Below are 27,157 nucleotides of genomic sequence, written 5' to 3' on the forward strand. Positions count from 1 at the left end.
TGTATGTTTTTCCAAAGGTCATGAGTTCAATTCCAAGCAATTACATGGTGGCTCACAACAATCTATAATGAGATCTGGTGCCCTCTTCTGGCGGGCAGAACACTACATAAAGAAATATGCTAATGGCTATATATATATATATATATATATATATATATATATATATATATATATATATATATAAACATTAAACTCCATTATAACTATGGAAAATTCAATTTAACACCTCTGAATATATTAAAAATTCTAAAAACACCATTTAAAAATCTTAAACATAATTTCCCAAATGGATACATTTCACTTCTATTATATCACAGATACAACAAAAGGCCAGAGGTTTAGACGGCCGAAGGCTGAGCATGTGAGAGTGCAGGAAAAGCCTAGCTCTGACTCTTCAGAGTCCAGCGAGAGCCACGCTATGTCTTTGCATGGCCTTCTCTGTTCATAGGCATTGGCTCGCCTAAGACAGGCTGTACAACTACAATTTCTACAAAGTGTAATCGGAATATGTCTTTATAATTCTTCTACCAAATTCCACTGAATGCCTACTAAAATGATTGGAAATGAAAAAGTACAAACTCTTAAGGAGGTAAGAATGAAGATAACTGATAAAGGGATGCTTATAAAATTTTGGAAAATATAATATAAACAGAAAAAAATACAATAAAATTGTTGCAGGTTAGGGAAACCAGAAACCTCAATGTCTACCGTTGGGAAGGGTGATCAACAATAAATTGATTTGAGCTATAAATTCCTAAAATGGCTCAACAACTTGGCATATCCCTGAAAGTATGAGCGAGAATTGATGTAGCCTGTTTGCGCTGCTATGACAGAATGCCACAGACTAGGTAATTTACAGTGAATAAAAATGTGCTTGACTGGAGTTTGGAGGCTGAGGAGTCAAAGAGCAAAGAACTATGTCAAGGAAGGCCTACATGCAGCATGGCAGAGAGATCCCATGACAGGAGCTCCTGAGAGACGAGATGAAGGGGTCCCAAACTCACCCATCACCAGAAATCTACTACTGTAGCATTAAATCCACTTCCTCAAGACAGGGCATTAATCCAGTCCTCATGACTTACTCAGGCAGAACCCAGGGCTATGGACCCATGCAAGCCACCACTGAGCTACCTCCCTAGCTTCTCACCAGCTTCTGAAAAGTCCCCACCTCACAACACTGTGATGCCAGAGCTAAATTTCCAATACAGAAACTTGGGAGACCCAAACCATATAAAGGACAATACAAGTTTTATGTCCTTATAAGAGCCAGGGGTGGTGGTGCATGACTATAATCCCAGCACTCAGGGATGCAGAGGCAGGAGGATCTCAGTTAGTTTAAGGCCAGCCTGGCCTACAGAGTGAGTCTAGGATAGCCAGAGCTACACAGAGAAACCCTATCTGGAAAGACAAAAAAACAAAAAACAACCAAACAAAAAACCCAAAACAAAACAATTAGACTTCAATATTTACATTCTACATAGCATAACTGTATCGTTCCAATTCAGCTAACATGGAAAGAATGAACCAATGAGGTTCGAGGCAAAGTGGGATTATACAGACTCAGGAGGGTCATGTGAGTACCTACCCTTCCGTGTACTAAAACCCCCATCCGGTCTACCAAGGCTACCACAAAGTACAGTTCTTCTCTCACATTCACCTAGCTACATTCTGGAAAGAGTTTTGGAAATGGCTGAACTCTAATAAATCTGTTTCATATGGAGTAATTTTCAGTTCCACACCACTGAATGTTACCAAAGCAAGTTTTGGCAAATTATATAACAACATCCTGTGATGGTGTAATCTCCTTAAAGTTCAGGGGCAAGATGATCACACACTTTAACTGGGAAACAAAGAAAACACACACATTTGAATAACTGCAATAGCAAAATTCTCCCTAGGGTATTACTGTCAGAAAAGCTTAGGTTTAAAAAAATATATATATTATTATCATTGGTATTTTCAAAGACAGGCTCTTACTATGTAGACCAGGCTGGCCTTGAACTTGCATCAGCCTCAGAAGTACTATGATTATAGGTGTGTGTCTTCACATCTGGCTCCTAACAACTTTATATTAAATTATTCAAGTATTTAAAAATTGCCTGCACCAGTCCAAAGAGAGAACACAAAACCCTATGTAAAGTGTACCACTGTAGCAATCTGGAGAAAATTACTCTGTCATTTAAGTAGTAATACTGAATAATATATTGAAGAAGAGTTAACTCCTTCCTATTTGTAAAACAAAACAAACAAACAAAAAATCTTGCAAAACCCACCAAACCTTATGTTATTCCATACTCAGTGGACACATTACTGGTAATGTGTCAAGGACTATGTGATACCCTCCTCGCTCCACACTCAATGGATAATGCCATTTTCCTTCAGCTGCCAGACCAAGAACACCAGAACAAAGCACAAACCTTCTCCATCAGTCGCATCAGAACGGTCCTGCTTGGCTTCCTTATGCTGTCCTTCTGCAACTTTCACTGCAACGGCCCGGCAAATAGCCCCAAACTTTCTGTCTAGAGAACGGACTCCGGCTTCTCTGGTGTATCTGTTACGATAAAAACATTTTACTTTTGGGTGAACATCACCTGTAAATAAGTAAAACAGAAACAACCACACTCCACTAAAGAAACAATGTCGACTTGAAAGTTAATTAAAAAAAAAACAACAACAAAAAAACAAAAAACAAAAAAAACCCCAAAATAACCTAGGGCTGGAGAATAGCTCAGAGGTTAAGAGCACTGCTTGCTCTTCCAAAGGTCCTGAGTTCAGTTCCCAGCAACCACATGGTGGCTCACAGCCATCTATAAAAAGATCCGAGGCCCTCCTCTAGTGTACATGCAGGCAAAACACTGTGTAGGTGATAAATAAGTAAATCTTTAAAAAAAAACCCTAACTTTTCTACACATGACACATTTCATTAAAATTAACATTTTTTAAACATTAAGGTGCCTTTTCAGCCACAACTATTTTCTTAGATATAATATCTCAAACTTTTACCCTTTATCTAAAATTCAATCTTTGGCTCTGCAATTTAAACACCTGAAATAAATCTGGCAGTACATTAAATGCCACTTATTTCTTGGTGTTGTATTAAGGAGCTTACTGATCATAATTTGTCAATGTAATTTTGTGCCACATTTATTGTTTTGAAATACTGCTTAAGGAATCAGAGAAATTGATCAGAGCTTGGTGGCACCTGCAATCCCAGCACTTGGAAGGATCAGAGTCATCCTCATGAGCTGGAAGCCAGCCTGGGCTAATTGGTATACTGTCATACACACACATACACACACACACATATATATATACAATGAAACAAACAAACAAACAAAAAACAAACAAAAGCCCCAACCAATTAACCCAGAAAACTTAACCAAGAAATAGGCTAATGAGTTAGACAGTTCTCAAAACAAGAAACACAAATGGCTAATAAAAATCTAAAACAGGCTGCTGGTGGTGCACACCTGCAATCCCAGCACTCAGGGAGGCAGAGGGAAGTGGATCTCTGAGTTCGAGGCCAGCCTGGCCTACAGAGCGAGTTATACGACAGCCAAGGCTACACAGGGAAACCGTCTCGAAAAATCAAAAAACCCAAACTAAAACCTAAAACAGTGTTCAACATTCAGGGGCAGCAGGAAATGCAAATTAAAACTGCACTGAGACTTCATCTCACCCAATTAGAACAGCAGTCATCAAGAAAGCAACAGATGCTGGTGAGGATGTAGGGATGCTGATGAGAAGGTAGACCATAGGAAAGTCTGTGTAGAGCAGTGGGTTTCAACCTTCCTAATGCTATGAACCTTTAATACAGTTCCTCAAGTTGTGGTGACCCCTCCCCCCATCAAAAATTTATTTCTGTTGCTAGTGTTATAACATTAATTTTGCTAGTGTTATAAATTATAATGTAAATATATGATATGCAAGGTAGCTGATATGTGTCATTTGACTCTCAAAGGGGTCACAACCCACAGGTAGAGAACCACAGCTAGACGTTCCTCATAAAACCCAAGCTAGAACTACCAGATGGTTCAGCTATATTACTTCAGGGTGGATACCACAGGTCTATAAGTCAACACGCCACAGAGATTCTCACACACCCATGTTGATTGTTGTACTAACAGTAGCCAAAACACGAAACATGAAGCCGAGGTGTCCATCAACACATAGATTAGGAAAAGGTGGTACACAGACAGCAGAATTTTACTGAGCAGTAAAGAAGAATGAAATGATGACACTTGCAGGAAAATGGATGCACCTAGAAATCACCCACATTAAATTACATAAGCCATGCTCAAAATGAATAACATGATTTTTCTCAAATACAGAATCTAGATTTGGGTTTGTGTGTGTGTGTGTGTGTGTGTGTGTGTGTGTGTGTGTGAGATGACAGCAGAAGAGAGAGAGGGCAGAGGGGGAAGAGGACTAAGAGAAGGGTAAAGAGAGAAACTGAGGCATGCCATGGAGGCATAAGAGGAAATCTGTGAAAGGGGAAGGAGACCACGAGGAGAGCGAGGGAAGGAGCACCAAGGAGCAGGCAAGAACAAAAAGACACATACGCATGAAAACGCACAGGAAACTCATTTCTTTTAATCCTAACTAGAAAATTAATTTGAAAAAATTACTAGTGTGTCTTCCTCAGCATCAGCTTAGTAATGGAGCTGGACAAAGGACTGCAGGGCTCCATGCTCATTCAAGAGACAACTAATTAGGAAGGCGAAGTCTTAAAAGCCACCAGAAGGGACTGTGCGGAGGGGAGGCAACACTAGAGGCTGAACCCGGCTTCATGCACGGGATGTAAACATTCTGTCACTGATCTGTGACCTTAGGCTGTGAGAAGTGTTAAAGAAAGGGAACACTTGGTTTGAGGATGAGGTTCATTTATAGTATGTAGACCTGAGACTATTTCTTTTTAACTTCAGAAGGATAAATTCCAGAGGCCCCAGATGCCTCTGTAAGGCAGGAGTATAAATTCATAGGACAGTGACTATGAAAACATACAACAATCAGGGTGTGGGGAGAGGAGGGGACTAGAACACCAAGGACCATGACTCGAGGTCACAGCAAGGATGAAAGGGTCTGGCCATGATACTCTGTCTCCTATGTCTGGCAACTCTAAGTGCCTAGAGCTCAAACGGAATAGTGTCCAGTGCACTGTCTGCTGTTGTATTCTGTTTTAAGCATTAAAAGCAATAAGAGTGTTCAAGAAAGTCCCTAGTGTCTACAGCTTTTATGAGCTCATGGTTTGATCTAACACATGTATAAAAGGCAGTCATTGGGAACTACAAATAATGAACTCTCCAGCATCACCCTCAGAAGTAGGCAAGCCAGGTGTCTTCTCACGCATGTCCCCTTTTCAGATGTAGACACTAGCATAAAGGTTCAAGGAGATTGTTATAAGTCCATAGTAATGTCACTGCTGGAAGACTTTGGCTAATCACTCGATTTATTTCTTCTGGCATTATCCACAAACTTTATGTCAAAACAAATTAAGAGAAAGAAACTCTTGGGTCAGGTTTAGTCCTCCTTTCTGCATATAACTAAATAGAGCTAGGAAAAAGTTGGCACAGACCATCAACCAGTCAGAGAGGCCAAGCATGAAGAGAAAGTTCACATTTCTTGAAAACAACAGTTACTAGGAAAGGACTGTTGGAGTTCTTGGCAGACCCCAGCTGTTGGATCATGCAAGCAATCCGTAATAGTGAGCCATGAAAATTGTGAGGTTATGGCCAATATAAATTCCCAATAGGGTCTATTTTTCATTCAAACACATGACCTATAAATGAGATGATGTAATACTCTACCCATTTGAGGGTCGATAGGGTGGGGCATGGGACAGACGGGCGCCCTCTATATAGTTCTAGCTGTCCTAGAACTCACTATGTAGACCAGGCTGGCCGCGAACTCAGAGCCTAGACCCACCTGCCTGTCTCTCAGTGCTGGAAGTAAAGGTGTGTGTGTGCCATCATGGAAGTCTCTACTCAGAAAGTTCATGTGGTACTTGCTACAGGCTTAAGCACTTGGTAGCAGGCTTGGGGAAGCACATGCTCTATTGCTCCAGTCTCAACACCAGAAACTTCAAAGATTATTATTATTATTTTTTAAAGATTTATTTATTAATTATGTATGTATACAGTGTTCTACCTCCATGTACGCCTGCAGGCCAGAAGAGGGCACCAGATCTCATTACAGATGGTTGTGAGACACCATGTGGCTCTGGAAGAGCAGACAGTGCTCTTAACCTCTGAGCCATCTCTCCAGCCCCCCAAAGATGATTTTTTAAAAAAGTCTCTCAGAGAAGAAAAGAAAAAGATGAACAACCTAAAATGGGTGTCTGAAAATAGCAGCTTGATTTGAGGGTTTTGTTGTTGCTGTTTTTTCTCCTGAGACAGGGTTTCTCTGTGTAGTCCTGGCTGTATTGGAACTTGTTCTGTAGACCAACTTAGAACTGGCCTAGAACTAAGGGATTTGCCTGCCTCTGCCTCCATGCTGGGATTAAAGGTGTGTGCTACCATATGCATAAAAAAAGCACTTTTTTATTTTTCATGAATTTGGTTCTTTTTTCTTTAAAGATTTATTTGTTATGTGAGTGTTCTGCCTGCATATAACACTTGCACACCAGGAGAGGGCACTAGATCTCATTATAGATGGTTATGAGCCACCATGTGGTTGCTGAGAATTGAACTCAGGACCTTTGGAAGAGCAGGCAGTGCTCTTAACCTCTGAGCCATCTCTCCTTGGCTCTTAATCTGCTATATTAATCTCTTAGTTTGCTATTGTGGCAAAATAGAAGTTCTAGCTCAACAACGATCATTTTCAATGAAGACAATTCCACATGGTTTCACTATGAAATTCTTCTTCTTCCAGAGCTAACCATAGCAATGGCCACTGCTTTCAGCTGCTAGAGGAATTCATGTTCTGGGATGCCAGCTAACTATTTCTTCAGTGCATGGACCTTCAGTAAATTACTGGCATGGAAAAAAAAAATTCTATCTTTAGCCGGGTAGCGGTGGCACACAACTTTAATCCCAGAACTTGGGAAATGAAACAGGGGCAGGTGGATCTCCGTGAGTTTGAAGCCAGCCTGGTCTACAGAGTGAGTCAAAGGACAGCCAGGGCTACATAGAGAAACTCTGATTCAAAAACAAAAACAAAAACAAAAAGAAAGAAAAAGAAAAAAGAAAAAACAAAAACTAACCAACCAACAACAACAACAACCCAACCCAAAAACCAACCAGCCAACCAACCAAACAACACCCCCCACCCGAAAAAACAAAACAAAACAAAAAAAACCCAAAAACTCATCTTCAAGATGACTGACCTGGTAATGATGGCCAGAGTGGTAAGCTGAGGGATCTGAATTTGCTGAGGGGTCAGGCCGTGTTGTTCCAGCTGCTTAGGGATCAGGTGCCGATGGGCAATCTCTATCTTCTCCTCCTGTGTATACCCTGGAAGAGACTGTGTTCTGTAATTATCCACCAGGCTTCTACAATGCCACATTGTCTTTGGTTTTTAAAATTTATTTACTTTATTTTATGTGGATGAATGTTTTGGCTGCATGGATGCTTATGTACCATGTGTATGCTTATGTACCATGTGTATGCTTATGTACCATGTGTATGCTTATGTACCATGTGTATGCTTATGTACCATGTGTATGCTTATGTACCATGTGTATGCCTGGTGCCCACAGAAACCAGAAGACGGTGTAGGATCTCTTGGAATTGGAATTACAGATGGTTGTGAGTTCAGGACAGCCAGGGCTGTTACACAGAGACCCTGTCTCGAAAAAGCAAAAGCAAAAGCAAAAGCAAAACCAAACAAACCCCACAAAGGCAGTGTTTTACTTCACCACATTTGAAAACTAAATAAAAGAATCTACAAGGTTTGCTGGTAATTGAGACATTCAATTAACATTTACAGATGAGTAAAAAGGTTTAGAATGAAAAATATATTGCCACATTTAAAATTAGAATATATTTCCATCTACCTTATTTTTACTAAGTGAATACTCACTGATGTTGGATCTCTTTTAAGGCAAAATAATTTTGAGCAAATAAGTGAAAAGGTTAGGATCTGAGTATAACAACAACAACAAAAAAAAAAAATATATATATATATATATATATTTTTTTTTTTTTTTACACTGCAATGAAGAGAAGATAGGGCTGGAAAACACAAACAACTGTGTAACTATTTGACATCATCTGCGGGAAGAAGAGCACAGCCTGGAAGCACCATGAGCTTTTTAGGTGAGAGTGAGGCCAGAGGCCTCCAGGAGAAAGTTAGGAGAGTCAAATACTGTGCAGCATTTGAGTGGGTGGGGGGTGGGGGTGGGGTAGGGACAGCCTTCAAAAACCTTACAGAGAGAAGCTGTAACTGGGTTTTAGACATTGGTTTTATATAAATAAATCCTTTCCATCTGCAGTTCTGGGAAGGCAACGCTGGAGCTGAATGTGAAGTCGACACTGACTCTGGCTTGATGTCTTCCAGAACATACATGGCCCTTACCTGTCATGGTACAGACAGACACACTCCTGTTGTTTGACCCTGACTCTACAGAAAAGATGGTTTATACCCTGTGTACCCTGTGTGCAGTTTCTCCAGGCTGAGCAGTGACTGACAGCCCATTAACGGACCGATTTTAGAGGGAATGTCAAGGTGGGCGTGGATACTATGAACGCCGTACCTGGGACCTGAATGACCTCCATCCTGTCCAGCAAGGCAGGAGGGATAGTAGCAGTGGTGTTGGCAGTGGCTATGAAGAGAACTTGGGAAAGGTCAAAGGCCACATTCAGATAGTGATCTGTGAAGTTATGGTTTTGCTCAGGATCCAACACCTAGGAAAGAACAATTAACATTTAAATAAACTTAGTTCCAAAAGAAAGTTCCACCAACTAAAGCCCACTCATTCTATCAGCAAGGCTGATACTTCTGTGCAACAGAATTAGCTAATAAACATAGGAATAAGGAAAAAAAAAAACTAACCTCCTCATATTCTAAATCCTTTAAAAAATGTCACATGTTCGTTCTACTATCAAAATAACCGGAAGCACAGGGGGCTTACCAACACAAGACACAACTGCTGCACTGCCGAGCTCTGTCCTCAGATCTCTGTACTACCAGCTCATGTGCATCACAAGTGACCTACACTGCAGAACCACTTTTACTTTTGGTAACATAATTGTAATATAAGGTAAATATGCACATTATTTTCAAATTCTTAGGTAAATTAATAACTAGCAGATTATTCTTCAAACATTATCTGATGTCTGGTATAAATTCTTTACCTGGAAGGGCAATTCCAAATAAAATAAACTTATATAAATTGTTACTGTATTCAGATGTAGCACAATGAGATATTGACTTAAAGCACCAATAAACCTCAAAAATAGTTAACCTGATGCAATATTTTATTTATTTATTTATTTATTTATTTATTTATTTAGGTATTTATTTATTTTCAAGACAGAGTTTCCTTCTGTACCCTTTGGCTAGCCTGGACTGGTTTTGTAGACCAGGTTAGCCTTGAACTCACAGAGATCTGCCTACCTGTGTCTGTGCAAGTGCTGGAATTATAGGTGTGCCCATCTTGCAATAGCTATTTTAATAATTAGTCTTAATTACCCAATTAATTAAAAAAATTTGTACATGTATGCATGTGTGTCACAACACGCTTGTGGGGGTCAGAAGACAGCGTGTGGGAATCAGTCCTCTCCTTTCATCACGTGGGTCTGGGTGGCAGCAGGTGTCTCTACCAGCTGAGCCATATCCCTGGTCCCCTTATTAGGTTTCGTATAACTTTACACTTTGTAGTAAAGAGATAATCTTCACGCTATTGCTCATGTACTTCAAGTTACAGGCCCTCATGTTCACAAGCTACATAGAGCTATAAGCTGACCAAATCCTCAGACATGTTGCAAACCTTCAGTGTTTTCACCCAGAACTCTCTAGGGTCTATACATATTCAAAATGGAGATTGCATGACGTAAGTACTCATCACAGGCCAGGTGTGGCGGCGCACATCTTTAATCCCAGCACCTGGGAGGCAGAGACACGAAGAAGGAAGCTTTGCTTTTTACTGCTCGCCCTCACGCTTGACGGCAAGTTCATCTATTCTGCTGTTGCATTCCTTCAGAGAATTTTTTTGAAAAAAAAAAAATGAAGATATGTGTTATCTAAACAGGAGATAAACATAATAAAAGTGTCAAAAGCAAGCAAGGACATCATTTAAAGCTTCAGTGGGGTGAAGCAGAGCCAGGAACTCCAAAACTCTGCTCCTCCATAAAAGCAGGAAGCCAGCCTGCCAGCAAAAAAGCCAAACCGACCTTCTCAGATATCCTGTTCCAACCTGGAACAACCTGAGTGCTGCATATTTCAGGAAAACACTGGATCCCTGCAAGGGGTTCAAGTGCTGTGGTATTTAAACTTATTTTAACTCCACCTCCCTTTCCGTTTCCCAAATTAACAGAAGCCTGGGAAACCACCAGCTTTGTGAGGGAACCTGTAGCCGAGAAACCACCATGGGGCACAGCAGAATTAGAGCTCTCTAGCGCCACCCCTGGAGAATTGCTGGTATTTGGCCCACAGGGTATGTTCTCTGAAAAGCTCTCCATTTTTGTCCTAAGTTCTATTCCAGCAATCAGTGACAACTGTTTAACACTGCAGCTGCATGATGCAGGAATATCAGTTGGGACTAATATGGTGACCAAAAACACCCTACAAGAGGGCTGGGCATGCAGTCAGTGGTAGAAACTTATACAGCAAGTGTAAGGCCCTGAGTTCTATTCTCGGCATCAAACATACAAAACAAAACGAAACAAAACATTAAAAAGAAAAAATTGGGGAATAAGATGCTCGTTGGCTGCTTTTGTTTTTAAAGCCTTGGTGTATTTATTATGGGCAATCTAAAAGCCATAAGACTGCCATGTGCGATCAGAAAAGGCCCAAGAAGATTCTTTCTCATTGCTTTCTTTAAAGTGACCACTTACACATCTGCTCCTGACTATAAAGCAGTCCACAGCTATTCCTTTGCATACCCTGTCAATTGTCTGTTTTTTCTTCTTGTCTGCTACTTCATTTGACCCAGGATAAGACTGCCCTCTGTCTCATGGTACCCTCCTTGCTCATAATTTGTTAGCAAATTCTGACCTCATTTGTCTATTATGGAAGCATATAAACGTTGTACCTTCTGTGTGTGTGTGTGTGTGTGTGTGTGTGTGTGTGTGTGTGTTTAGGTCAGGGTTCTCAAGGTCAGAGGTCCATGCCCCTAGCCAGAGGAATGGATGGTCAAGGAGGCATAAACTGGTTTCAGGTCAAACAAGAGCCGCAGAGTATCCGCCAGAACCAGGATTCCTGTGAGGGACACAGTAGAGACCAGTGAATAGGCCATCTCCCAGTATCCTGTGGAAGGTGTTGGACCAACACCTGCATGTAGCTTACTGCAGCTTTGGCAGGACACTTTTTAACTGGAGGATCTCAAAACGTTAGCTTTCTCAAAGTTTAAATATTTATAAAAATGAACTCTAATAAACACCAAATTTAAGAAATAGTTTAAGTGTCATTCTAGGATAATATAGTAGACATTGGAATTGTAAGTTATGAATTCAGAGCAAGTGCTGAGAACACAGAGTCTAACATCCTCTACTTGAGCACATTTGCTTTGCTGTTTCCTTTTTTGATAAGAAATTTCAATTTCTCCTGTATCTTCTTTGGCCCACGGACTACTCAGGAATGTATTAAGTTCCATGCATTTGTGACTTCCTCCAATTCCCATTATTGATTTCTAGTTGCTGTGGTGCCTTAGAACACTGTATGCTTTCATCCTTTTAACTTTACTGTGGCGTGTTTCATGGTACAGCATGTGTCCTATCCTGGAGGATGCTCCATGTGAGCTTAGGAAGAATGTGTAGAAAGTGCTCCATAAGCCGCAGGGCGGCTGGGCTTCCTATTCCTCCCAGGGTCTAGTTAGTTTCCAGCATGGCTGAAAGTAGGGTGGTGACATTGTGGTTCAGCTGTCTCTTTTCCCTGTCTCTATCAGTTCTGCTCTGTGTATCTTGGGGCTGTGGATGTTGTTGTTGTTGGTGGTGTGTGTGTGTTGGGGGGACTATTACAACTTCCTGGTAGAGTTTCCTTGATAGAGAATATTACTCTTTAAAATCTATTTTGTTTGATGTTAGTCCTGGCTACTCTAGCAGCCAGTTGCTGTTCGTGTGCAGGTCTTTTGTTCAGATGTGCTTTCTGCTGCCTATGCTTCTGATTAGCCTCTTCTTTACCTGGTACAGCTTTGCTGTACAGCTGGTACAGCTTTCACATGCACACTCAGTCATATGCACACTGTCCTACAGAGCTGGTTCTTTTAAGCCAGTCAGGAGGAGACAGACAGTCCTCCTCCTGTCTTCTCCAGCGGGATCCCTTTATGGGTGTTTTGTTTGTAGCTCTGGGCTGCTGGCTTTCAACCTGAAGTTCAATCCTGAAGTTCCTGTAGGCTGAGTTTGCGTAAAGCGAATTCTTTCCCTTTATTTGGGAATGCCTTTATTTTACTTTCATCTTTGAAATATGGTTTTGTTAGGTTATAAAAAGAAAAGGACATAAAGTTAGGAGGACACAGAAGATGGGGCTGGATTGAGGAGGAGTTAGAGGGGAAGTGGGGAGTGAATATGATCAAATGATTGGATGTAGGAAATTCTAAAAAAATTAAAATATTTTTAAAAAGAAACATGGTTTCTTAACAACTTTTATGCTTAATTTTTAAAGATTATATAATGACAAGTTACAGATATATATATATATATATATATATATATATATATATATATATACAAAGTGATACTAGGATTTATGAATACAATGTGAAATAATTAAAACTTTAAAAAAACTTTATTTTTACAGAGGTGTTACCCATTATTTTCTTAAACAATTGTTCCTTTTTCTTCTGTCCCATTATACATATGTTGGTATGCTTAATGGATATCTGATATTTTCCTGACATCCAGTAAGGTTGTAAAATGTAAAAATGTACAAAATGTATCTAGATACCCTTTGTAAAGATAATCCTCTCTGGTTTAGTTGGAGGATGGCAGCTGACATTACTCTTGTCCTCCCATCTCTACTTGTTACTGGAACTGCCCATTCTAACTTCAGCCAGTTATTTCTTTCTTCACATGGGACTACAGAAGCTGCTGGTAGGTCCTTGTAGAGACAAGAAAATGGCAACTGCCAAGATCTGAGGTGCATATTTGGCCAACAATTCCCCGACATGGCCTCTGTTAGGAAGGCGGGAGAGGACAGAGAGTGTTGGGGATTCATACAGTAATTCCCCTACTCTAAGATTTCCATGGAAATTCAGTCACCACCGAACTCTAGTAGTGGGAGTGTTGAGTAGGAAACGTAAAAGAACAAACCACTAGGAAAACAACTAAGAGTTGTTACACAGTTGTACACATCCAGGTGGCAGCTGTGCACAATGTGGATAATAAGAAAAAGGAGACAAAATAAGAAAGACAGAGGTGGGTGGTAGTGGCACACATCTGTAATCCCAGTCCTCAGGATGAAGTAAGAGGAGCTCTGTGAGTCTGAGGCCAGCCTGGTCTACACAGAGAAACCATGTCTCCGAATTGAGCGGGTGTGTGTGTGTGTGTGTGTGTGTGTGTGTGTGTGTGTGTGTGTGTGTGTTAAATTAAGAAAGAAAGAGACAAAAAGCATCAGGCTAAAGAGGACAGTGGGACTTTGCTTTTGTCTAGTTTTCAAGGACACCTTATGAATTGGAAACAAGGGTTATTGGCACTGAAAATTAAGGATTAACAACAGAAGACCTCCTTCCTCTAAGTTAGCCTAGTTTGTTATTCAACACTGTCTTGGTGAAGAGGAAGAAGTTAGACAAAGTAAGCATGGCGGTCTTCTGTACCTCTCCAGCAAGAGCATTACTGAAGCCACTTGGAGAACAAGCCCCTTCCCTTACGCAGCCCTTCCTTCCCTCACAGGAGCAAAACACTAAAAGTTTACTCTCTTAAGAAAATAAAGCAGTGAGGTCTTGTTGCTGTTGTGTGGCTGGTTTGGTTTTGCCCAGGAGACACTGTGTTCTGTTCTCCCAGGGCTCAGGAAAATACACACACGTAGATGCTGAGTGCACTGACACTCTAGACCTGTTTCTTCTTAGTGCTGGCCTTCCTGTTCAAGAGACCAGAAGAGTCTTTTCTGAGTAAAAGGCAACCTGGGGAGAAAGACGGCACTGGGGGCTGGAGAGGCGGCTCAGTGGCTAAGAACTTGCTACTCATGCAGAGGACCTGCAGTTTGACTCCCAGCACCCATGTCGAATAGCTCCTAATTGCCTGTAACTCCAGCTCCGTGGGATCCAATGGCCTTGTAGCCTCCAAGGGCCCCACACATGTGCACATATACACATACACATAAATAAAAAGTTTCTCTGTGTAGCCTTGGCTGCTCTAGAACTCACTCTGTAGACCAGGCTGGCCTTGAACTCATAGAGGTTGCCTGCCTCTTCCTCCTAAATGCTGGATTAAAGGAGGATGCCACCACCATCCGCATAAAATAGATCTTGGGGAGAAAAAAAAACCCAACTAGAGGTTCCTCAACCTTACAGGTCAACCGATGACCCTGATGTAAACACAGTTAACACACTCCATTTCTGTGTTCACAACTTTCCAATCAGTTTTTTTATTCTTTGCTATTATATATGAATATACAACTAAAACTTTGCAGACATCCAATGAAAGACTCTAACACAAGACACAGGCATAACAAATAGTTTAGAGAGAAGGAAATTATTTTTAAAAAATCTATCAATACCCCTTTCATAGAATTACCTCTTTGTAACAAAAGGACGCTAAGAATAGAATATGTATGTTTTTGAAATGACTAACTTATGAAAAATTTTCTTTTCAAAAGATAAAGCCAAGGGATGAAGAGATGGCTCAGAGGTTAAAAGCCCTGTCTGCTCTTCCAGAGGTCCTGAGTTCAATCCCCCTCAATCACATTGTGGCTCACAACCATCTATAATGAGATCTGCTGTCTTCTGGCATATAGAAGAGCACTCATACATAAAATAATCTTAAAAAAAAAAGATAAAGCTGAAGAAGTTCTCACAGAAAGTAGAAAAAAACAAAAAACAAAACGAAACAGGGACTGGAGAGATGGCTCAGAGGTTAAGAGCGCTGACTACTCTTCCAAAGGTCCTGAGTTCAATTCCCAGCAACCACATGGTGGCTTACAATCATCTTTAATGAGATCTAATGCCCTCTTCTGTCATGCAAGTGTACATGCAGGCAGAACAGTCTATATATAATAAGTAAATCTTAAAACAACAACAACAACAAAAAACCAAAAAATCTAAAAACAAAACAAAACAAAACCTACCACCAACAAAAAACCAAAAGGGATGAATTCCAGGACAGAGCAGACTTAACAATTAAAGACGTAACATCTCTGGGGGTGGAAAGATGGCTCAGTGCTTCAGGCATTTGCTGCCTTCGCAGAGGACCCATACTCCCTTCCCAGAACCCACACAGCAGCTCACAGCCATCTATAACTCCAGTCACAGGCACCCAGTGCCCTCTTGTGGATACCAGACACAAACGTGATATACACACATATGTGCCATAAAAATTCATACACATAAAATAGAAATAAAATTCTGAGTTCTAGCAAAAAGGAGGGAAAATTATCAACAAAAAACTGAACAAAATCTTCTAAAATGAAGAACAAGAAACATTCAAAGGCTTTTTAAAGAATCAGCAAAAATGTCTGAGAAGAAACCCACAATATTAAAAATATAATACATATATATTATATAAAAATATATAAGCTGAACAACACTGAGATAAAGAGACAATTCTTAGTTTTTGTAGAAGGTAAAAAGTGCTTGTGCACGTAGGTAAGCACCGAGAAGCCAGGAAGGTTAAACTTGCAGGCATCCTTCAAAGGAAGGAGCTGTTTAACCTGTCCTCCTCCGAATGCTGGGAACAGATGTAGTTTACAACCTGGTGGTCCTTTGCTGCCTGATGGCCACGACTGCCTGGCTCCAAGACTTTATGCTTTGCTTATTCCAGGCCCCCCTTGCCCCAAATCCTTGAGCATTACTTCTAGGCCATAAAACTCACCCTTAAGAGAGAGATGTCGTTTGTAGTTTACAACAGCCTGAGTGATTTCTATGTTATCTTAGGGCCTTAGTCACTGCCCACTGCCCCTAGATGGTGTGGGGTGAAGGACAACACAGGGAAGCTCCATATGTGCTCCCACTGCAAGACTCACAATGGTAAAATCTCGAAGACCTGAAGTGTCTGACTGTCCTGAGAGCAGAACACAAATTGTGGAAGTAACAAAAGACAGGCAATTCCATGTTGAAAACAGGTGTGAGAAAGCAAAACGCATTCGGGAGGCAGAGGCAGGTGGATCACTGTGAGTCCAGGCCAGCCTGGTCTACAAAGCGAGTCCAGGCCAGCCAAGGCTACACAGAGAAACCCTGTCTCAGGGGGGTAAAAAAAAGAAAGAAAAAAGAAAAAAGAAAAAAGAAAGCAAAACGAAGAACAGGAACTGCACATCTCAGCTCTAAAAAGCATCCACATAATCTGTAAATGTTAATGACCAATAATGAATTAACAAAAAAAGATAGCAATTTATAAAGGAAGATGTGGGATCAAAAGAGTAAAGGCAAACCCTCCCTTTGCCATAGCAGAGACCGCACAGCAGAAGGGGTCTTTCTCAGGTTTGAACCCCTCTTTCGTCCCTCCCTGGTCTCTACTCCCTCTCTTCAGGTTCTTCCTATATAGCCCAGCCTGGCACTGAGGTTAGTCTTTTTACTGTAGCCTCCTGGGTAGGGAGAATTACAGGCGTGTACCTCTGTGTCTGGCTAAGTCAAGCTGTTTAGCAAATGGAGCAAAGTAACGACGCCTTTTAGAGGCTAAAGTACAGGAGTAGGATGGGCCCAGGGAGACGAGGACCTTATACTTGCTGCAGTAAACTTACTACTATTCTGTGAACAATGAGCATATGTAAAATTTTGTTTCACTTCATAAAAATGAAAAAATAAAGACATCAGAATGAGGAAGAAACTTGTGATTCTTATGTAGATGTAACTAGCTCCAGGCTTCAGTTTGAACTCGACTGTTCTCCTTACAACTACCTACACACCAATATATACACGACTTAGATATGGCTCATGCCCATTCGTACTTAAGTTTGATTTCATAGGGAGTTTTCTAGACCTTACCTCGAGCAGAGCAGCTGCAGGATCGCCCTGCAGGCTTTTCCCCAGCTTGTCAACCTCATCCAACAGGAACACTGGATTGTTAACTCCGACTGTCTTCAAGCCATTGATGATGCGACCAGGCATACTGCCCACGTAGGTGCGCCTGCGGAGAGCATCAGCAAAGTCACAGCAATGAGGGTCACTAGGCAACACCACGGAGAAGCGAGGCTTTGGGACTGGAAGTCCTTAGTTCACCAGCACACACCAAGGAAGCTCTATATACATAAAAGCATTATGGTATGTCAAAAGGGTGTTAGATCCAAATCTAATTTTCTACTTGATTCTAACTGTGAGCTGCCCATGACATTGAAAGAACTATAAGTCACATGGTTCTGGTTGAGGGAGAGAGATGGAGAGAGAGATCCAAATCTCTTGTTTTTAAAGGCAATAATCTGGTACTAATTATAGTAAGTAGATCTGAGATAAACTTATATAAAGACTCCATTACCCTGGTCTATTCCTGCCCCACATGCACTAAATGGCATAACTCAGTCTGGTATTACTGGGTGACACTGTTAGGGGCTGTGTTGTCATATCTGAATTAGAATTGTTATGTAGTCACAGCAGAGGTAAGCATGTCCACACCACGGAGAGCGCTGGCAAGCTTTCTGCAGCCCTCTACTGGCTTTAGTCCAGCCTTGGTGCCTCCACCAGGCAGACGGCAGACTCTGCTTCTAGATGGGTTTCAAGGGCTGTCTGCCTGAAGAACACCATCAGCAGTAAGCAGAGCAGCAGCAGTTATGTCATGGCCCACACAGCCACAAAGCCGACGTACAGAGCAGGCCTCAATGCTGCCACAAAAGCAGGCCTCTACTCTGCACAAAGTAGGGCATGATGGACAGAGTGACCTTTGAAAGAACAAGAAGGCCTGAAAACTCACAGCAATGGCTTTTATCTAGGGAAGGCGAACGGCACTGGAGCTGGATACAATAAAGTCCTTTTACAGTAGGAAATCAGCACATTCAGGGCTTCAGAATGGGGGTCTGGGGATGAAGAGCACTTGGGTAGCAATGCACAAGGCCCTGGGGCCGACTCCTGGCATCACCTAAGCCAGGCAGGTGGATCTGAGGTTCAAGGTCATCCTTGGCTGTATGGCAGGTGAGGCTGGCTTGCGATTCATGAGACCTTGTCTTAATAATCATCATTGTAAGAGCCGGAGGTAATGAATGACTCCAAGGAGACAGTGTCTTCCAGACACAACACGATCAATGCACAAATAAACTCACAGAGACTGTAGCAGCATGCACAGGACTTGAAGAGGTTCAAGCCAGCTGTGAGGGGGCAGTAGACACGGGCTCCCACCCCAAACAGAGAAGACCCAGCGGCAAAGAGAGCATGTTTTATCTAATGGAGCATCCCTTAGTATACTACCCACACCTGAGGGAGGCTCCATGCCCCGGCGTAGTGGGCTAGTACAAAAGAAAGTCAACAGTATTTTTGGAGACTTTTTGTCTCATTATGTTTTGTTTGGGCATTTTTTTTGTCTTACTCTTATTGTTTTTTTTTTTTCTTGGTTGTGTTAATTTTCATTTTTGTGGTTTGATGGGATTTTTTGTTTTGTTTTGTTTTTCTTTGTTTTGAGAGGGGGAATAAAGTTGGGTGGGTACAGAGGTGAGGATTTGAGAGGAATTGAGGTTAAAAAAAAAAACAATCAAAATACATTGCTTAGAAAAGTGTGACATCTCACTTTTTCCCTAAGCCCATAGAAAAGGTCCAATCCCTCTGTCCAGAATTAAGAATCATCACAGCAGCCGGCCCTCTCTTGCTTCACTCACAATCAAGACCCTACAAAGCCTGTGGGGTTTTCTTTACTTTGTCATGCTCCCTGTTGTGGATACGGTATGAATGTCCTTCAAGGACACCTGTGGTAAAGCCTTGGTCCCCAGGTGGCCATATCAGGAGTATGGTCTACTGGGAGGGCATGATATTTCTAATAAAGGAATTAGGATAAAATCTGAGTTAATTCTTTAATACAGGAACACACCTGGCTTTACTCACGTGCGCCAGATTCCTGATTATCAGTGTAACCACTTGTTCCAGCTATGATGTGATGCAGCCAAAGAGGGCCTGGAAGAGCCTGTCTAGTGCTGCTGGGGCTGTCAATTTTGAAAACTGTGAGCTAAGTGAATTTCTTTTCCTGACTGGTTGCTTGCCTCAGGTATTTCACTATAGTGTAAAATATTAATTAATAAATGCCTTTCCCTGACTTTGCTTGCCTGTGTATTTACCAAAACTCTCTTCAGGGAAAGATCAGTCCCACCTGGGTCTATATGTGTTCCCATATGTGTCCGTGGAGGACATGCAAACCTCATCTCATTTTGGTTTTGGTGTCTTTAAAAACTCAGTTATGCCAGGTGTGGTGGTGCACGCCTGTAATCCCAGCACTTGGGAGGCAGAGGTAGGTGGATCTCCGTGAGTTTGAGGCCAGCCTGGTTTACAAAGAGAGTCCAGGACAGCCAGGGCTACACAAAGAAACCCTGTCTCAAACAAACAAACAACAAAAAACCCACCCCAATACATACATACATACATACATACATACATACATACATACATACTCAGTTATGTTCTATGAACATGTTTTTGTTTTAATCAAAGGTGTGGGATATGGGGCTGATTCAGATTGTCCACAGCAGCAGACTCTTTGCCCCGTGTGGGCTCTGAGAGGGGCGCTTTGCCAGCTGCAGATAGTTTAATTCTAAGGCCTCTGGAGAGGGAGTACATGCCAGAGCAGCGGGAGATGGGGGCTCTGAGAAAGAAGGTTGCTGGTGCTCTTCCCTGATGCTCCTGGTTGCTGTTGATGTAGTTTGATGAGAAGAAGTTGGAGAGATCCTGAAACAAAGATTGGACTTTTCCAAGGAACCCAAGACCCCTAGCCAGCAGGAAATAGCTAAAGAGACCTACGGCCCCTTCCTCCACTAACCTTTCTCTCCTACTTGGTGTTGGGGTGTTGGAAGCAGATTAGGGAGAAGGGAGGTAGAAGCATAGAAACCCAAATAAAACAATTTAAAATGTATGCTAACAACTCTCAGAACACCCTTGTTAAGGTGACGAGTCTTTGAATGACACTATAGAACTGACATGCCACTGCAAACGTCTATGTGACTTCACAACATAGCAGAGAATCTGCACATTATGCAGCACCCAAATGTGTCACCTTTATAGACAGAGTCTAAATAAGGCGGGAGGCTTGCCAACTGTGTAGTTCCTTGAACATTACTGGAAAGTGTATTTCTTTCCATGAGCAGAAAAATGCATTGATCTAATATAAACTGGCTAGGGTTATTTGGTAGAAAGATTAAATACTATTAGTTATTAGAGGAAAAAAAGGTCTAATGTTTTAAAACTACCCTAGAAATGTAGCACTTAAGTATCTATATACGCTCAATTTGTCTGCACATGTTTTTCTCTTTGGGACTGGCTTTTGTCAGAGGAAACACTGTGGAAGAACAAGCAATTCAAAGACTGAAGACGCAGAATATGCTTTGAAGAAGCCTGTGGAATATAGACTTGGACAGTGGGAATGCAGACATACAGAAAATAAAAATATTCTCTCTCAAACCCCACAAGAAATATTAGTCACTTCTCAATAAATTAAAATACTGAATACATTAATAAACACTCTCAATAAATTAAAAATACTAAAGCATCCTCCATAGAAACCACAGAGGTAGGAAATAAGTGTCAGTGGCAAAATGTCACTTGCCTCTCTGCTACATCCCTAGCATGCGGCATCTGGATGTTAGCACGGTGTGAACACGTGTGTGGAACATCACTCGCACAACTAGCTCAGCCTCAGAGCACAACTGCCGAGAACTGAAGTAAGCACGTTCATTTAAAAACAGGAACTCTGGTTGGAGACAAGCTTCAGAGGCAGATGGTTTGCCTAGCATATGGAAGACCCTGCATCCAACCCTATCAGCAAAATAAATAAGGTGGAAAAAACCCTCAGGATTATGTGGAAACATTACATTAACAACTAAATTTTTTTTTATGTTACTAGCTAAAACTAAAATTTGAAGACTTCTTTAAAAGTATTCTAATGTGTTTGAATGTATATACACAACACACTGGACAGATGACTGAGTGGTTAAGGAAGCTCACTGTTGCTCTTCCAGGGGACCTGAGTTTGGTTCGCAGCACCAACATTAGGCAGCTCACAGGCTCCTCTGAGTCCAGCCCCAGATCTGAAGCTCTCTCCTGGCCTCTGTGGGCACTGCACTCACATGCACAAACCACACCAACTTCAGAAAATAAATCTTTAAATATTTTTCCTTAATTTTTTTCACATTCTCTACCAATGGTGTGGAGGTAGTAGTATGTGGGCATTTATTTCCTTATTAAAAAGTTTTAACGAGAAAAGGGGACGCTGAGGAGAAAGAACAGCATTCATTTTGGGAACTCCACCTACCCCTGTGCATTTATAGGTAGCTATTCTTCAAATCTGAAAAAATGTAAGAGCTTAAAAGAGATTTTAATGTTCTTCAGAAGAACAATGTGACTTACAGGTATCATGTCTAAACAAACTTGGTTGTTCCTCTTCTGGCAGTCATAGTCAAATCTCTAGAAAGACAGTTTAGACTTACCAAAAGGGCTGAATTCCAAAATATAATTAGGTTTTGACCCTAAGTAAATTCACAAAACACTTAGAAACCATGTTTAAAGCCATGTGCTAAATAAACAAAAACCATGAGGCAATACAAAGAAGTGTCAGGATCACTGTTAGGCCTGTCAAAGCTTGCTCCTTATACACAGGCTGACTGCTACACCCAAAATGTTGGAGAAAAGAAGTGTTTTGGGTTTAAGCACGTTTCTGGTTTTGGAACGTTCGTATAACAGACGTCTTGGGGCTGGGGCCCATACAACACACAAAATTCACTTATATCTCATACTCTTCCACATAAAGCTCTTGATACACAGCCTACAGGCAATGTATACAATATTTTAAAAGCACCTACATTAAAATTATTTTATTATTTCATATGCATGTGTAGTTTGCCTGAATGTATGTCTATGTACCATATACGTGTGCAGTGCCTAGGAGACCAGAAGGGAACATCAGAGCCCCCAGAGCTGGAGTTACAGGCAGTTGTGAGCCAACATGTGGGTTCCAGGAACCAAACTCAAGTCCTCCTGAGGGGCAGTCAGTGCTCTCACCCACTAGGCCACCCTTTATCCCACAGGGGCGCCTATATTTTGATTGAGACCTAGTACATGAAGTTAGGTGTGCAGTTTATTTTGGGTATTTTAGAGTACTCCATATTTACAGATTAAAGTTGCTCCATCTGTATTTACGGTATTTTCAGATGTGTTAGAAATGCCAGAGACCTAGTCACTAAACTAACGGGCACAATAAATACCATATGATTCACACAAGATGAGAACCTCACAACTGGTTGGATATGTTAACAAGGGAAGTCTAAACTTGGGCCTGCATTACTTCCTCTTCTCGTTGCCATGACAGGATACTTGATGAGAAGCCACTTAAGAGAGGAAGGACTTATTTCAGCTTACAGTTTGAGGGAGACACAGTCCATAACGGAAGGCAGGGAAGCTGGAGTGTGAAGCGACTCTTCACAGAACATCTGCAGTCAGGAAGAGACACGAATGCTCAATTTACTTTCTCTTTTTTATTGTATTTATGTATTTATGTATTTATTAAGATAGGGTCTCATTATGTAGTTCTCGCTGTCCTGGAATTCATTTTGTAGACCAGGCTGGCCTCGAACTTGCAGTGATCTGCCTGCCTCTGTCTCCTGAATGCTGGGATTAAAGTTGTGTACCACCATGCTTGGCCCACTTTCTCCTTTGTATTCATTTCCAAATGATGATGCCCACATCTGGGTTGGGTCTAACTGAATTAACCCAGCTGAGAACCCCCCCTGCGCACACACTCATATATTTGTCTCCTGTACGGCTCTAGATCTTGTCAAGCTGACAGTCAGTATTAAACACCAGGGGGCTGAACATCAATCTTTTAGAAGAGCTGTATGTAAGGGCAGGTGGTGAGGAAGATATGAGCACACCAGAGCATATCTATTGTACTTCTGTAAAAATAAATAAATAAGAACTGATACATCTATTTTTGCTCTGTAGAGAAATAGTTTATAGCTTTTCTATTTTAGTTACAGATGAAAATTTATCAACATAGAAGTCACAAGATTTTCTTCTCATCTTTTAAAACTGAGCCATTGATACCTTGCAACAACAGAACTTTATTATCTGTACATACAGGTAACAAAATTATTTCAAAGAGTCAATATAAACAGTGATTTGAGATATAGTGTAAGGATAATGTTATTTTTTAATCAAAACAACTAATAAGGAACAGACTTATGGGTTGTGAGATGGCTGGTCTGCTACCGTGCTTGATGGGCAAACAAGAGGACCAGAATTCAGATCCCTAGCTCCCACGTAAAAGCTGCAATTCCAGCCTCAGAGTAGACGCAGATCACTGAAAGAAGCTGGCTAACAGAACTACCTGAACTGGCCACAATGCTCCAGGTTTGACGGAGAGATCCTGCCTCAAAGAATATGGGCTGGAGAGATGGCTCAGCGAGTGGTTAAGAGCACTGTCTGCTCTTCCAGAGGTCATGAGTTCAATTCCCAGCAACCACATGGTGGGTCACAACCATTTATACCCTCTAATGCCCTCTTCTGGCATGCAGGTGTACATGCAGATAGTAGACTCATAAACATCAAATTTTAAAAAAAAATTTTTTTTAAAGGATAAGGTAGAGAGAAATTGAAAAAGATTCTTGACAATTGAAAGGAAATGCATTGACTCAGGAGCCCCAAGATCAAGTTCTCAGCACAAAGGAGATTTATTTGCCATAGAGGGACAGAGATTAGGGAATAAGAGACAAAGACAGGAGACAGAGGAAAAGGGAGAAGGGGAAGGAAACAAGAGAGAGAGAGGAGGGGAATTTGTCCTAGAGGACAGGGTCTCTCTGTGTAGCCATGGCTGTCCTGGACTCACTTTGTAGACCAGGCTGGCCTTGAACTCACAGTAATCCGCCTGCCTCTGTCTCCCAAGTGCTGGGATTAAAGACGTGTGCCACTATGCCTGGCTTATCGTTTTTCAACTATTAAAATTACAGTCTTTGTTTTTAAAAGCCAATCTCTGACTTACTAGCACCTTTCTTTTTTATAAACAGGCACAACTAACTAGCAAATGGTCAGAGTGCCATGCATGGGAAAATGGTGACTAAGTGAGGGCGACAAGACAAAGCAGCCACTTTTCCTTTTATCCCCACTGTGGAGCCGTGGGGAGAGTATAGCAATCATATTTTCTATCTATACCATCCATTTCTAATGAACTCAGCTACAAATACCTTAGGTAATGGAGATCATAAATTTAAATTTTCCATAGATTTACCTTTCAATACAGTCATACAATACACAATTCAGTTGAAAAGCTGTGACAAGTTTTACTTGAAAGTAAAGATTTAAAAGAGAGATGTGCTTAAATTCAATAACGTCTGTAAGAAATAACAAGACCCTGCGTGTCTATAACACCAGCATTTGGGAAGTGGAGGCAAAAGGATCTTCAGTTAAGGCCAGCCTTGACTACAGAGTAAGCTCAAGGCCATGCTGATTTATAGGGATCTTCAACACACACACAGACACACACAGACACACACAGACACACACACACACACAGACACACACAGAGACACACACGACAAGACCCATTGTAGTGCATGGGTCTAGGCAAGACACTTTTTATTTTTTAATAATTCTGCTACATAAATACCACAAATAGGATAAATGGCTTTGAATCATATTAAAGTGTATAAGAAAAAGTCATATTGATGCTTATAAACCTAGACCTGTCTTCCTGAGAATTTAGATTTAAAAGAGTAACAACACTAAGCTTTGGAGAATACTTACTTGAAAGAGAATGACAGGTTTTATGTGTAAGTAAGAATCTGGAACAGAGATGTGCTTAAATCCAACAGTGTCTGCAGGAAGTGATAAGACCTGGCACGCCTGTGTGCTGAGCACTGCACATGACAGCATTACAGCATTCCCAGCACCAACGGGGGAAGAAGAGGCCAAGCTCCCAAGCCATCATGTACATGCACCATAAACTCCCAACAGCACCTAAACCCACCACCTACATAGTATTGTGCTTCAATAAGAAAGAAAATAATCCATACAAGTTAAAATAAAATTTGTTCAAGGGGCTGGAGGGATGGCTCGTGGTTAAGAGCGCCAACTGCCAAAGGGGCTAGGTTGAGCCAGGTCCAGTTCCCAGCACCGTCTGTAACTCCAGTTCAGACATTCTCATACACACAGGCAAAACACAGCGCATGTAAAAAGTTAATTAAAATGGGAATAATAAAAAATGATACAAAGTACAAATCAAGTCACTTGGATAAAGCCAGCTTCATGAGTTTTGAGGTCAAAATCAGACTTCAGCCCCAAATTCCTTGTGTCTGGACTGCAAATGAGGGTGCCAACTTCATTATGAAAGGAAAGTACAGCCTCTAATGGCACTCATAAGAACAACAGCCTAGGCGACAAAAAGATCTTTTGAAATGGCCAGAAAGAATGACCCAAGTCAGCCCCTTTGTCCTGATGTGTGCCCTTGTTCTTTTTAGAATCTTTGCATGCTTCTTCTTTTATGCACATTCTTCATTTATGAACAAATAAAAGAGAATACCCTTTTGTTTTTTTTCTTTTTAAAAATAGTCCTCTGTAGCTCAGCTTGGTCTTGCACTTGGTAATAGCTGTTGCTGGTCTTACTGTCCTGACCCTTCTGCTTCCACTGCCCACATGGCAGGATTACAGACACGGCCACCACACGCAGAACAGAACTGCTTCCTGGAGGACAGTTTTTCAGTTTCCTATCATTACTTAAGGTCAGTGATACCTGTGAAAAAGGCCACTGGGATAATAAGGTGCTAAAAATGCGTCATATTCTTCCACCAACAGTTCAAGGTTTCCACGTTTTACAGTCTCTGCATGCGAGGCTATACCACTGAGGTGCACAGCAGCCTCCCCACACTTCTCATGCATGTACTCTAAGTGTGTCTTGTTACAGCTTGCAACTGCCAGGGAGCCTCTGTCCAAACAGACCTCGGTTTCCCTAAAGCCTCTTCCAACCAGGTCACCAGAGAGAACTACAGAACCAAATAATAGAAAGGAAAAATAAATCTGATCATAATAATGTAGGTTGACCAAATATAACTTTTTTTTTTTTTAGTTTTCCAAGACAAGATTTCTCTGTGTAGCCTTGGCTGTCCTGGACTCGCTTTGTAGACCAGGCTGGTCTCGAACTCACAGTGACCCACCTGCCTCTGCCTCCCGAGTGCTGAGATTACAGGCGTGCACCACCATGCCCGGCAACTATAACATTCTTATAGTCTTTTTTTTTTTTTAAACAGAAAGTGAGTCCAAAGCGAGAGGGTAAGCTGTAATGGTTCTGCTAGCCTTTTTCCTTAGTGCAGCTTGGCTTCCATAAAGAAAGACTGCAGGTAGAACAAGTTTTCTCTCAAATACTATACACCTCCTCATATTGCCCATAGCACTGAAATTATTCTGCTTTCTGTTATTGTTGCAGTTGCTTGCTTTTTGAGACAGGGTTTCTCCATGTAACAGAGCCTTGGCTGCCCTGAACTCACTTTGTAGACCAGGCAGGCCTCAAACTCACAGAGGTCTGCCTGCCTCTGTCTCTGTGGAGTGCTAGGATTGAAGGCTTGGGCCACCATGCCCAGCTGCAATTATTCTTTTAAATGCTAAAAAAGTTATATCATCACTTAGCTAATGTTACTAGCTCAAAGTAAGTGTAACGTCAACATGATATCCAGTCGAAAAGTTACGGTTCTATTCAAGCAGGACTGTTAAGCTGAGGGATACACTAGGCTACTATACAAATGCCGA

General features: G+C 41.4%; 1 protein-coding gene and 1 long non-coding RNA gene across 2 annotated transcripts in view; both read right to left on the reverse strand.

Annotated features, from left to right (window-relative positions):
* The window catches only part of LONP2 (lon peptidase 2, peroxisomal), an 83,380-nt gene that overhangs the window by 36,246 nt on the left and 19,977 nt on the right, over positions 1-27,157 (reverse strand). Inside the window, exons 8-11 of the mRNA XM_084756004.1 lie at positions 17,231-17,372; positions 8,693-8,843; positions 7,325-7,451; positions 2,418-2,551 (exon numbers count right to left, since the gene is read on the reverse strand). Coding sequence (XP_084612130.1) covers positions 2,418-2,551; positions 7,325-7,451; positions 8,693-8,843; positions 17,231-17,372 — 554 coding nt within the window. The remainder of the gene's footprint in view (positions 1-2,417; positions 2,552-7,324; positions 7,452-8,692; positions 8,844-17,230; positions 17,373-27,157) is intronic.
* LOC311582773 lies at positions 18,597-27,150 on the reverse strand. Its single transcript, XR_014774227.1, has 2 exons — positions 21,776-27,150; positions 18,597-21,184 (listed from the first exon to the last, which is right to left on the reverse strand). It is a non-coding gene; the product is annotated as an uncharacterized lncRNA (long non-coding RNA).

This window comes from Acomys minous, assembly GCF_964271855.1.
Source record: "Acomys minous genome assembly, chromosome: 14".
In the NCBI taxonomy this organism is placed as follows: domain Eukaryota; kingdom Metazoa; phylum Chordata; class Mammalia; order Rodentia; family Muridae; genus Acomys; species Acomys minous.